The 14,397-nt window shown below is 34.0% G+C and overlaps 1 protein-coding gene across 4 annotated transcripts in view; it reads left to right on the forward strand.

Annotated features, from left to right (window-relative positions):
* Nucleotides 1–13,957, forward strand: part of LOC149422798 (glycogen-binding subunit 76A-like) — a 170,001-nt gene extending 156,044 nt beyond the window's left edge. For 3 of the 4 annotated variants that reach the window (XM_089633512.1, XM_089633508.1, XM_089633511.1), the window contains one exon: nt 9,556–13,957. In XM_089633512.1, coding sequence (XP_089489638.1) covers nt 9,562–11,412 — 1,851 coding nt within the window. In that variant the 5' untranslated portion in view covers nt 9,556–9,561 and the 3' untranslated portion in view covers nt 11,413–13,957. Of the gene's footprint in view, nt 1–3,567; nt 3,761–9,555 lie in introns of those variants that run through there. The other variant, XM_089633509.1, reaches the window with a different exon arrangement.
* Nucleotides 13,958–14,397: the final 440 nt, after the last annotated feature.

Here is a 14,397-nt window from a genome sequence, read left to right on the forward strand (position 1 = left end):
GTTGTTTACTTACTTTTGTTATTTAATTTACTCAAAAATAATATAGTGTATTTGCGGCATGTTCCAGAGTGGAAGATACTCTCAGTACCGCCCTGGTGTAAGAACACCATTCAGAATTGAAATGTTGCTTGAAAAGGCTTTTGCCGTATTTGGTGACCAGATCTACCCAGCCAGATACTTCCCGACCTTCCTCTCCCTATCTCCTCCCCCTCCCACCACCTTCAGCCTCACAACGTATCCCGATTGGGAATGCCATAGTCTTATGGGACTCTTTTGAGTATTCACATAAAAAATTGAATCGAACGTAATTTTTTGTTGCAAAATCAAACGTATTTTATTTACCAACCGAATGAACCCCGAGGGCCTTACTAAAAAAGTATAGTGTAGAATTTAATTAGTAAGGGGGCTTTAGTAAATTTTGTTAGTTACATAAGTAAACTAGTAAATAACGCTTTATTGAAAGTGGAAAAAGCGCAGATCGTTGAAAAATTAAGAACTCTGACACTGGATACTTGTTAAGTGATTCAAAATAAATTTAAACAAAATATACATATAAACATTTCAAATAAACAATATATATTTTTTAATGCGCTGTTATATGTATTCTTCACACAATCAGTTCCTATTTTGAAAATAACACTTAAATTCTTAGAAAATTTGAGCTAATTGAACGATATTTCACGCAGGTCTGGGCAGACAACCGAATTATTATATTTTATTAGCACCTGTCAATATCTACCACACGCGCGAACGATCCGTAAAAACCCAGTGCAATAAAATCATAAATAACTTCATGTTTTATATAAATAAAAGATGGACAAAAGAAGACTCGGAACCACGAATCCTCGTGGACTTTATAAATATAAACAGTTGTCATTAAATGTCCATGATAATGGCAGGACAACGAAATAATATTTTTCGAATATAAATTACTAAATGGCAAGCGAAAATTTATGTATGAACAGATTTCCGGAAATTAATTTATTTTACAAAGGTTTTCCAAATGCCATTAAAATTCCACTGGATGACAACACAAATAATAATTAAGAAAACTGTAAGTCTGCAAAGCATTTGTGTACTGCATTTATTAAAAATATTCCAAGATGCTTTCCAATATTTTCCTTGTGAAAATACGTTTCTGCCATACATTTCTTGACTTGGCAGTCAATAATTCTAAGGTTTCCCGTAAACGTGATTCCACACGGAATGTGTGAGCAAACTCTAAAAACAAACAAGATCTCTTCTGCCAGATATCTCTACCAAAACCGACACTCAATACACTGTTAGTTCAGTCTTCAGCGGAGTGTATACTAGGGTGAAGAACGACGTATCCAAGAGTTTCGAACGATAAGTGCATCTCCTCGTTGCACAATATTATGAAGTCACGAGTTGGTGCATCAATAATAAATGTTTATCCTAAGTTAATTGAAAGCAAATAGTTTGTATTGTCGAAACATACAAACACATAGCAGTAAAAACCAGTGGCGGTTTTCTCTAAAGTGCGTTTGTGCGGCGAACCCCCATTAAAAATATGAGAAAATAAAACATCCTTGTTTTATAATAATATAAGCACATTATAGATAGCACGCTATTAAAATTTCGCCTTCAAAACCCGCGCCACCGAAAAATACGATGCCTATTCCAAATTTGTGCGAGTTAAAATCCGCGCCAAACTCTCCATACAAAATAATCTTAGCCGGTACAGACCCTATGACGGTGATATATACAAAATTTGGTCTTTCTTTGCAAAAATAAGACAAATTGTGTGCGCCGAACACGCGTTGTGATATCACGTGACCTCCGAACATTGACGAATGTAACCGAAGAAACCCGAGAACTTCGCGGCCGACGTTTAACCTTTGAACCATAGGGATGCAAGTTAAGTGTTATTTTTTTATGTTATATTATGGTATTTAACTTTGTAGTCATTTTTGTACATATTTTTGTTTTCTTGTTTCTGCATTTCTCCAACCGTTTGCTTATGGCATTTTTAAATCTACTACCTATTTTTAAATTTATTTCGTGCCACCTTTATTTGTTTTTTTTGATGTTTTAAAATATCTATTATATATTCTACGAAATTATTCTTCTCTAAAAAACAATAATAATTAGCAACGTACCTACATTGAGTGCTATAAAAACATTAAACAATTTAATTCCTATAAAACTTTTCTCATTATCTAATAATTGTGTCTAGGTAAAGTGATTTAAAAACAATAATATGTAGGTACCCCTCCCACTAACTTTATTTAAGTTGTGTGACTGCTGCCGTATTCGACTATTTGACGTAGGACAACAGTAAGTAAATTTTAATTAGATATGTTTATCTTCTCTTGAATTTCTGAACCCCCTGTTAAAAAGACCACGAACCGCCACTGGTAAAAACTCCGTCTAAACGTACCCTATCCGTCCGCCTCCTATCCTATGTAATATATTTTTTTCTTAGATCTCGTAAAGTTCATTGTATTCCCGTAATTGTTGTTTATTTTTAGATCCTCTTGTGTTTCTTAAAAATTGTTTCACCTAATTATTTATATCAATTTTTATGAACTTTTTACGAGCATGTATTTTTATGAATTTTCATACTAAACTTGTATTTCCAAAAGTCATTATTTTCACATATCTATTGCACAATTAATTCTTAATAATTAATTATCTAAATGGGACGTGTGGGGTTGCACTAAACACCCCACACACTGATATAAAAAATATTATTAAATAAATATTATATATTTGTCCAAAATCTTAAATCTCTGAAAGTTCTTCACGGATTGCTTTGAAATTTTGACACAACGTTGAATTCGAATAGGCGTGTGTTTTTATATACCTATATTATTTAAATGTTTAGCTGTGACAGTTAAAAACGTTATTTAAAAAAAAAAACAGCGCCGTCTGTTGGACAAACGCACCTTTTTTGATACACAGTGCCATCTTTTGGACGTAAAAGCAACACGCGCTATTTTTTATCTATCTGCACAGACAGATTAAGCCACAGCAACGTTGCGGGGTACAGCTAGTTATAATTTCCCATCTTGCTCCAATCCTTCCTTTTTCAGTCAGTTTTTAACCGTAAAACGAGGCTTGAACGACCTCTAATATTAAATATTACTGTTGTTAAAAAAAATTGCTCATTTTTTTCATTATTATCATAAATCATAAATTATTATTATCTTGTACAGAAATGGATTACTTATCGATGCCGTTCGGCGGTGCTTGTCAAAATCTACATCGGGGGACGTTTATCTAAAAAAAACACCATAGAATATTCCGATAACGCATGTAACATTTCTCCAAATTATTTATGGGCTGAAAGTGCTCCATAAAAATCGAATCAATCTCGTGCCGGTTTATAAATAAAAACGTAATTTCATGTACGTCAGCAACCTGTGCTTGTCATGTGAAGATTCAGATATATTATACGAACACCCGCATTTTCTGTTGATCTCGTATTGTCCGCGTTGGCTCTTAATTCTCTCAGTCCATTGGTTGGAAGATTTCCAAGGGCTATACTTATACCAAATATATCACAGAACAGAATAAAAATATTGATAGTGCAGTACGCGACAGAAAGTCCTTTAATCTGGGTGATTTTGTGTGTTTTCGGGACGGTTTCTGTGTTATAATGTGAAGGGCTGTTTGTGGAAAGTGTTGTGTGCTGTTGATTTATAAATCCCAAATGGGTTGTGAAGCAGATTCTAAGTTTGAACCGCAGCTTTCTAGACTGATTGCGCAGTTGTATAACGTAATGCACAATATTTTGGTAAGAATTAAGAACCCGCAAACAGTAAATTTGAGTTATCTATTATTTTAAACACACGTACAACGAATATAAATAAACACGAGCGCACTTTTAATATTCTCCAAACAGAATGTCTTATTTAGTGATTTTAAGATACTTAAGAGGAAGCTACAAGCCAAAAATGTGTATATTATTGGTAGACCTTATATTGTAGGTAATAGGCATTAAAATCGCTTGACAAACGGAGTCTAGAAACGTTTGATTTAAAGCAAAAACTGGTTTTTATTTATTTTGTAAATAATTTTATAAGAAAGCGAAAAGTTAATCAAGTGAAACTGTCACAGATAATCTTAGCTTTAATACTGTTTTTTTTTTTAAGTTTGTTTCCTTCATGCGTTCATACATTTCTATTGAAAAAATATTTTTTTGAGTAGTTTGCATTTGTATTTTTTATTAAGTAATTTATATATTTATTTGTATTCTACTCAAGCGAAGCGATAGGCAAACCTTCAATTTATCTAAAGCATATTTTTGGTATTCATAATGTACACCAATTCGTTATAAAGATTAATCAAAATAGTGATTTGGCATTATGCTTCGCCTTAATAATTATTGTTTCTAAAATTTTGCCGTTGGGCTGTAAGATACATAAGGATAATTGAATGCGGATGGGAGATTAACTACATACTGTCTATTTCGACTATGTAATATGGCTTGTCCTTGAAAAAGGGGATGATCGACCTGACGAAGATGATGTTTAAAACAATTATAATTCAATGTTTTATTTATCAATCAAATGTTCGTAATGCTTAATTGTTCGATTAGACTAACTGGAACACTGTTGTTGGAATTTTTATCACATCTGGTGATAAATGGAGTTCATGTTATCTCCTCTTTCCTTTCCTAACTGAATTGTTGGTAGCAAGTCAGTGACCAGTTGTGTCAGCGGGCGTTTTAGTGACAAGAATGTCGCTTGTCACGTGCAATGTGCATAATGTGCATAGCTGACAAGCCCACGTGACGTGTCACCTGAGACAGTTTGGTAGGTAAACAAACGACGATACACTGACAGTGACGATAGGTAGGTACCAACGTGCACAACATTCTACTGAAGCGTGAAGTGATCCCTGGGTTAAGAATAGGGTTTTTTATTCATTCTATAACCTGTACACTTCTGTAAACATACCACAAACAAAACACAACTTCAAATAGATAACTCCGGTTCCTTCTTTTATTAAAAATCGTCTCTCAGGCACTCAGCAAAACTTAAATGACACAGAGAAACATAAATCTAAGACACTTCATTAAAATATCTTGTTACTTTGAATCGAAATCGGGCTACATAGGTATAACTTAACTTGTAAATAATTTCAAGCGGTCTAATTAATTATGGAAAGCACAGTACCAAATATAATATTGACTGTGCTTTGGAAAAACCCTTCAAGCCATAAACTGAAAATTTACAGAAGATGATAAAAACGATTTTTTCCGAATTCTTAAAACTAATTGAAAATCTTGAAGTTGATGTGAAAATGGTAATTTGTTTTTAAAATTTTTGATGTAAAATATTTCAATTTTAAGGCTTAAGTAATTTCGTCTACGGTTTTCTCGAAACATTGTTTGTATAGTTTTTAGTATTAAAATGCCTAATCAGCAAAAATTACTTTACCATGTAGTACCTACTTGTAAGACTATTATAAACCATTGAAAAGTATCTATCTGACAGTTTTTACCAAAACCCAGTCGAAATCGAACTTTAATATTATACATAATACGTAAATCTTATAAAAAAGAACATATTTCATAATACTTCCGTTCAATCGACAATCGAGTTCAACTTAAGGTCCAATAGGTATCTTAACAGATAATATCATCAAATTACAGCTTACAATAAATGATATAATGTAAGTACCCTATTATTAATACTTTGTTTATGATATATTCTTGATATTTTGATGGATTGGTTCTTATTTATGAAAGAAATTTATTTATTTATTTATTTATTTATTTATTTATATATAATTTGTACATTTATTTATAACAATTACAGGTAATAAAGTCTAAGACGTTATAATTGTACCATTTATGCAGTGTATATGCAATGCCAAAAATCTCGCAAATGCGCTATAGGACACAAAAAATAAATCTAATTTCTTATCTACCGCATTCAAAAAGCACGTAGCTCTCCCCACAGGTGAGTTCATTAATAAATTAGTGCGGCTTGCTCTACTATATAGAAGATTGTGAAATGTAATGTTTGAGGTGGTAATTAATTGTGTGAGACTGATTAAGCTCCGGCATTCTGATATTAGCTAATTTTCAAGTTCTGTGAAAGATTATTTCAAGTTCTGATACTATTTCAATTCTGTCAAGTAACTTGTCCATAATGATATAATAACAGAACTTAGATAGGACCTTTACAGAATCCGAAAATGAACGTTGAAATTTGATGAATTTTTAAAATTCTCCGAAATAACCCGTCCTAAATTTTTATGTTCCTAAAACAATACACATTTGTAGATATGAATTTCCCTCGATAGAAAAAAATTGCAAAGTATGCATCGAAAATTTAAAAAAAACCCACTTCGTTCTATTAATTACATGTTATAAGTTTGAACAAATTTACAGTATATCTTTAAATGGCATTTGTCGAGAATTTTTTGCTCTATTTTAAAAGATTCGTGTTTTATTAAATATTTTCACAATTTATCGTTGTTTTGATATTAGCGCTCTCCTTCCAACATTCGTATTTACATATCTCACTATCAAACCATCTTTTTCTTTTTACCATCTCCCCCAACTTAAATAGTTTTTTATTGTAGTAATTAAATTGAAACAAAGTGTTATTTTAATAATGTTTGTATATTTAAGTAATGAGCGGTGTAAGGGAACTACATCCAGTTTTGTATTAACGATTCTATTCATGTCATTCAAATTAGTCTTTGGCGAAAAACATTTAATGGAATACCTGCCTATGCCAATTAAATTACGTGCTCTGGAGTAGAACTGAGAGGTCAGAAGTACAGAATATTTCAGGAATGGCTAATGTAGACGGTCAAATATTTTTCAGATAAGAAAGTACGCATGCTTTATGAGATGTAAAAATCCGGCGCGATGAGATAAGACCGGCACGTTTCAGTAAATCGCGCGATTAATAAATAAGATCAACTATAGACAAATTGAAGATAATAACATAACATCACGTGGCCATGTAACGATCATAAATTGAACACTGCAGATTGTGCCAATACTTGTTGTTTTCGTTGACCTGCTGTAGCCATAAAGCTACTATGAGTGGTATGTGCGATTGTTCGAGACTAACTTTATGCAACCGGATAAAAAAACAAGGTAGATTGATATGCGGGACTCGACAACCTCGGAAACGTTATGCGTGGTCAGGATTGTTATTTCGGTTCAGCACGGCGGATTTTTAAAAACAGTTTGCGGAGAACGACACAAATTCAAAAAGTTACAAATAAACTTATCAGCATGTTATGTTGCAATAAATCATTTATGATGAAAAGATTTTTTCACCTCTGACGCCTCGTTCTACGATGAATTTCTTCTATATTCTTAAAAAATCTAAAAGCGAAATAAAAAGGTTATTTTTAAGTTGTATGGTATTTTAGCATTTATTATTGCTGTTTTGACGTTCAAGGCTGTTATCAAACCCTGATTCTTTTTACCCCTATTTCTATTGTTAAGTTATCTACCAATTTCGGTTGTCTGTGCATCCCGCGTAACTCTGGTTCAATGAACTCGAATTTGCTTTTAATTTAAGTCTCATTTTCAAAATTTGGCCTAATATAATTGAGAGGTAAAGTTCCTACTTGTATTAAAATATTTTAACAAGAAAATGATTTTAATTGATATTTTCAAAATTGGAACTGATTACTTGTCAAGAATTCATACTTTCACTTGATTTTTCACGGGTCTACACTAGTTTATTACATTTTTCGATTAAAACCGATTTGCTTAGAAAATCAACCGCGATTCTATAACCATTCAAATCTGTTTTCCTCTGGTTGATGGCAGGTTTGTTTTAATTTTTTATAATGAGGTTAATACTATTTAACACATTCCTTGCCAAGAGCTTTTGTTACCATTAAATTACATATTATGATTGCTCCGCCTATGGGAGTGGTTGGCCCTGAACCGGTTAAGTCAACTTAATTGAAATTAAAGTTAATTTATGTCAATCTTCTATATTCTACGATGAGTTTATTGTAATAAATTACATATTATGATTGCTCCGCCTATGGGAGTGGTTGGCCCTGAACCAGTTAAAATTAAATATTTAATTGAAATTAAAGTTAATTTTCTATATTCTATGATGAGTTTATTGTAATCAAAGCCAGAAGAAGACGAACAAAAGCTCCCGACGTCTTTTCCTTACCGTGAACAATTCACATAGTTTGTCTCAAGGTCTGTCCGCTACTGGCAGGTCTTTACAGACCTCTTCAATAATTACATGCGAGAAGGTTGTTGTTTAAACATTTAATTACATTGAATGGCATTGAACCAAAAATAATTAGTAAACCCTCTTACAACAAAGTTGATTTATTTTCATCTGTATCGAACGAAGTTAACATACCACGTCGTTTTAAATGTGTCGCCGCGTTCAGACAGGATTAAATATATTTATAGCGAATGACAGCAAAGTGCAAACAAAAAATTAAATTCTATAAAAAGTCTTGACAACGGTTGTTAAATTTTCGAGATTTTTCAGTGGTTGTCAAATTTTTTGACTGAGCTTAGCGAAGTTTGTTTGTTTTATTTGTAAGTTCCATTTCAAGATGGTGGTAGTTTTTCACTATTTTTTCAAATGTGAGATCGTAGTGTTTATTCGGACTTATAATTCACATTTTTTCAATACTATGGTACCTTGAATCATATTATTTGATTGTACTTTACTACCTGAAGAAATTTTGAAAAAAGATTTGTCATTGAGGTAGTAACGTTTCTTTGGGAAAATTGTACAAATTTATATTTGAATTTTTTTAAAGTTATATAACATGGTTTTTGATTAAGTAGGTCTGTATTTAAATACCTACTTTACAAATCCCATGATTGCAGAGGAAATTTTAGTTTTGATTTAACAAATAACATAAAATTAGAAACATATTTTTGGACGCCAGGTCTGTAGTTCACAGAACTACTATCATGCTCTGTTTTTATTATCTGAACTAAGAATTTCTTTTTCTAGCCACTTGACAATAATTGCAGAACATTGTAAGCCCAACAATGCTTGATTTTTTTAGGTTTCATTCCGCTTTTATTTACAAATTACAACTTAAATATCATTATTCTACGAGTATATTGACGCAATAATTTATTTACATTAAATTACAGTGCAATGTTTAATTCACGATTATATCGTGAATGATTGATTGCTTGTTTAAGTACCTAAACTTATTACCTGCATAACAATATACACATCATAATGTTTACCTACCAAATTTTATTGTTGTACCTGCACGTACACCAATGTAGTTTTGATGATTATAAATATAATTATATGACTTTCTTTCATGAAAAATAAATATAAATATTAATTAACCGATACATATACTAGATCCATCCCTTTCCCTCTCTCACCATCCCATCCAAGGCTTTTGTAATTATTTATATTCACTAATAATTATAAAGAAACATCAGTGAAAACGTATTATTGATTCAATTACTATACCTATTTTACCATGCCTTATAAAATATTGTAAACTGTTGGTTTTCCCAATAAAAACAATAATTGGTAACCTACAACATAACTAAATAGAGAGTTATAAAAGTAATTTGTTTGTTTGTAATGATTCCAGGTGCAGATGAGCGCAGGTGGCGAGCGACAGTGCGGCCTGGGCTCCCTGCTCCCGATGTCCTGTCGAGGCAGGGCGGAGGCCTTCGCGCGCAGGCTGCACACGCGGCTGCGACGCCTGGGATCCGAGCCGCGCCCCGGTGAGGACAGCTGGCTAACGGCGCAACCCTCGCAGCGCCGCCATCTCTCGGACTCCGACGTCTTCTTCGACTTCGATGTCGACATCGGCAGCCCCTCTTCTCCCGTAGAGGAGATACCGGAGATACAACTGCCCAACGGCAAACCCGCCATCGCGGACCCCGAGTCAGGCTGCGTGTTCTCTTCCCCCGCTGAGCAAGACTCCCCGCATAGCAACAGTGACAGTGACGCCACCTATTACGACTTAGAAACCGACGCCAGTGACCCCGCCGCCGCAGCCAAAAACTACCCAAAGTACCAAAGGCTGTACGACGATAGCCAAGGCACCAAACCCATTGTGAACATTAATAAACTTAAGATTTCAGCTAGTGACATCAGAGATCAGTTGCTGAATTGCAAACCCAACACCCCCGACAGACAATCTCCCATCAAGACCCAACCTCTGGCCAGAGAAAATGGTTTCGCCGACTACGGAAGTCTTGACAGAGCGGAAAGCCAAAACTCTCTATATTCTCCGATCCGGTTCGACGACTGCCAAAAGAGAAGTCCTAGTATCGAAAGAGATCCCCCAGTTTTCGAATCGGATCAAGCGTCATTAGGTTCGACGACTGCAGATACCTCTTCCTTCGACGGCCGAAGTTCTCCTGAAGACACAGGCAAAGATGAGGTTGATTTTACGGGGGCAACCAGTGGAACTTCAGACGTTAGTACACTTTCTGAGAGTCTTCATCAAATAAAACTTGAAATTGAAGGAGAAGCAGCAATTGAAAATAAGGGTGGCGATCGCATTATAAATAAACTTCAAGTCAAAATCTTCAAATATCAAGGAAGCGGAGAGTTGAATAGTGTAAATGATGAAGAAGACCCTGAATCGAAAGAAACCTTCTCAGAGGTAATAGAAGATGCGACGGAATGCCCAGACTTGGAGGAAATCGATGAAAATGCTCAAACTGAGGAAGTGTCGGAGAAGGTTACAGAGGGAGAAGCAGAATCAGTCGACGATGATCGTCCGCAGAGAGTCAGGCGGTGTTCTTCCCTCAGGACTGGGAAAACTCCTCCAGGAACGCCTGGCAGGAAGAAGATCGTCAGGTTTGCAGACGTTTTAGGGTTGGATTTAGCGGATGTCAAAACATTTATGGATGACATTCCTTATATTCCAAAGTCTGCATACGAAGACCTCCGAGATGCAGATTTAAATCAATGGTGTCAAGACAGTTTCGCTCCCGCGCCGCCAGCTCCCAGAGTGGTCAAGGACAAGCGCCTCGTGATCATGTTCGCGTCCCCCGGGGACCAGCCTAACTTCTTAGACATTTTGAACGCCCGAAGTGTCTGCTTAGAGAATGCTATCATCCAGGACACAGGGACTGTCGCCATCAGCGGAACAGTCCGGGTGAGGAACTTAGACTTCCACAAGTCTGTCCAGATAAGATACAGTTTGGACAGTTGGAAGACTTTCTCCGACCTGCAGGCTTCCTACGTGCCCAACTCCTGCGACGGTTTCTGCGACAGATTCCAGTTCCTCCTGTACGCACACACGCTCACCATCGGACAGAGGTTGGAGTTTGCAGTGAGGTTTATGTGCAAGGGCTGCCAGTTCTGGGACAACAACTCGGGGATAAACTACGTGGTGCAGTGCGTAGCGAGCGGCCCGCAGGACAACTTCTACCAACCCTCATGTATAAACTCCGTAGACAGCAATAGCTGGCATCCGTCTTTCTATTAGTGAACTGAGGATAGAGGATTTATTAAATGTTCCTGAAGGCTTCTGCTCTGAGAACACTCGAGAGAGTCTTCTCACCTGTCAGCCCTCAGCCGACAGCTCCCCCACGGAGACCCATCCGACTGAAATTTACTCTAAGTGAAGTTATCAGCAATAGCTTTCTCTCAAAACCAGAGCCGCTGCGGATATCATTAGTTTAATAAAGTATAACTTTGTATTAGTTTCGTATCTGCAACAGCCATCGGATAAACTATTATTATACGTGTTGAGTCATTAGATGAAGGTAATTATATTCTTAACTACTTTTACTATTATCACGAAACGCAGACAACAGCTGTATTATATTCTTAATATAAGCTGACGATGCCACCCACTTTATTTGTTTAATGGATCAAATACCTATTAAGTTCCAAATGTATTTTTTTTAATATCTACTTATGATCTGATAATAATTGTTTATAACACCACTTACTGATTAAATTTGATGTTAGTAAAATGCTTTCGCTAAATGAAAAGAAATATTTTTAGTTTCAGCTTCAAAGCAATAATTTTTTTAATTAGGTTAGAAGAGATCGGTTTTAAGACCAAAAACACCAACCCCCATGATGTTTTTGTAACAAACTGTTCAAATATTTAATTGTTAGTCCCATCTCCTATTTTTTATGCAGAAATAACAATATACAACATAATACAAAAAAGGAAAAATAATTAATTTGATGTTGAAGAGTGGCACTAAGCTTGCCAGACATGTCCTAGTTAGGAATTGCACGAATATAGAGTTTGGAGAATAAGAAGAATTTAACTTATTTCTGTAAAAGGGTTTTATTATTTATTATTATGGCAACATCCCACATGACCTAGATGTAACATAGGTAGTGATACTAATGATTGATATAATATTACGTATATTGGAATGTTGACTTTATTCATTGTTTTTTGTGCGAACTATGATTTCTTGTAATTGTATGCGAAGAGTTATAACGTTGATGAAACTGAGATTTACTAATGTTATTTGGTTTATTTTGAAAGCAAGTACATAATTGATCTCATAGATAATCATCAAGTTACCATAACATTTCATATGAAATCATCCTAGGTTTTCTATAAGGCAATGAGTAAATGTTAACGATGTTGTTGAATCAAATGAATCCTTTAATCAAGCGTTCAATTGAGAAAGCAAAGAAAATACTTTGAATAAAATGAAAGAAGTCATTTTATTAATATGTAATGCTAAGATTGTTATGAAAATTTTGAGATTTTAGATACTTATGTCGAATTTTCAATGTAAAAGTTTTTGAGATTTATTCATAGATGAAAAAACACATGCAATAACTTTATTCCCGAAAAGAATATTTAAATATAATAAAATGAGTAGGTGCATTTTTACTTATTTATAATTGAGTTATTTTGTGTTCTGATTTTTTTGGCTATCGTATTTGAAATTTTATCGAGATTGTGATAAAATGGTTTAAGTACATCAAAAGTTATGTTTTAAAAAATACGATAGTCGGAAATTATTCTATAAAAAGGAATAGTTTATCCGTTGTTTCAGTTGAGAGTTTTATATATTTATCTCATTGTTATTGCATGTAGAAAGAGAAATTTAAAAAAAAGTAGAATTTTCATTGAAGATGAATAAATATTTTATGAAATCTACACATCTTTCATACATGATAAAAAGAAAGAGAATTGGATCTGGTATACATCTGAGAGAAAGAGACGGCAGCGTGTGTTAGAAAGTTTGAGGAGGAGAGCTTTATGGAGATGTGATATCCTTAACAACTGTTTTTAATAATGATTACTTTACAATGTCAAATGGCAACCACATCCTATGTATAATAAAAGTGCATTGTTTTACCCTGAAATCTTATTATGCAGAATGGCGTCAATTCACTGAGTTGATTCCTATTAACCCTTTTGACTTCAGCCATTTTTCTGTTTTTAAGAATAAAGTCTCACAAATATTGTTACATTATATGTACCTATTTTGAAGACAAAAGCGCAGTGTTTCGTATGTCATTGTTTATATATCAGAGACTGCGCTGACGGATTGGAGCCGTGAGGCTCTCCCTAAAGTAGTTAGATCGCCCGCAGCGTTCTGAAGCTAAAAGGGTTAAAAAGCCATTATATTTAAAATTTAATGATATTATGTAATTTGGATGCAATAAGTGCAATGTTTTCCATTAGTGATTTTGTGAATGCTGATGTTTCTTTGTTGTTTATATTGTTAATGAAATGTTTGTGAATTTGTTTTAACTGATTTTACATTGCGTCCAATACAACTTTATAGCAACACTCTTCTTGCAAATCATAATATGTATTGTTAAAAATACCGGGATTGTGTTAATATTTCCCATTAGTAATTAATAAATGTTTCAATTTACAGCCAAACGTGTGTTGAATGTTTGAATGCATTAATAACAGTTAATAAGGGCAAATTTTATATATAGTCTGATTATTGTAACTTTTATTGAAATTGATTATGATATATTTTACAAGAAGTAGATTGCTGGAATTCAATCTTCAGATATGAATGGGTATTTTATTAAAAGAAATTATGTAATTAGATGAATGATTTGTAAATAATATTATTAAATATGTTTTATTACTATTATTGATTAATTAATAAAATTATATATCTCTTGAACGACTCTTAATTCTTTTTACCAGCAACAATTCTAAATCCAGATAGATTCATTAGATTACCACACAGGTAAATTTGACTTAGCTGATGACGGAAGCAACATTACAAGCTGAAAATAGTTGCATTGACTAACATGACGCTAGAGCTCACCGTCCAGAAATGTTTGCACCTTCAGACCAATATGTTCGGTTTTTGAAGTTATGATCATGGAACATTTGGATAGTGTACTATTGATTGTATTGGTAAGTGTGGCCAAAGTTAAAAATCAACATTCCAACACCGTTACTGGCTTTAGACAAATTTAGATTACAGATTTAGACAAATATTAAAAGCCAAATGTATGG

The sequence above is a fragment of the Hesperophylax consimilis genome, chromosome 7, assembly GCF_061612785.1.
Source record: "Hesperophylax consimilis isolate HC1 chromosome 7, BYU_Hcon_1.0, whole genome shotgun sequence".
NCBI classification, from domain to species: domain Eukaryota; kingdom Metazoa; phylum Arthropoda; class Insecta; order Trichoptera; family Limnephilidae; genus Hesperophylax; species Hesperophylax consimilis.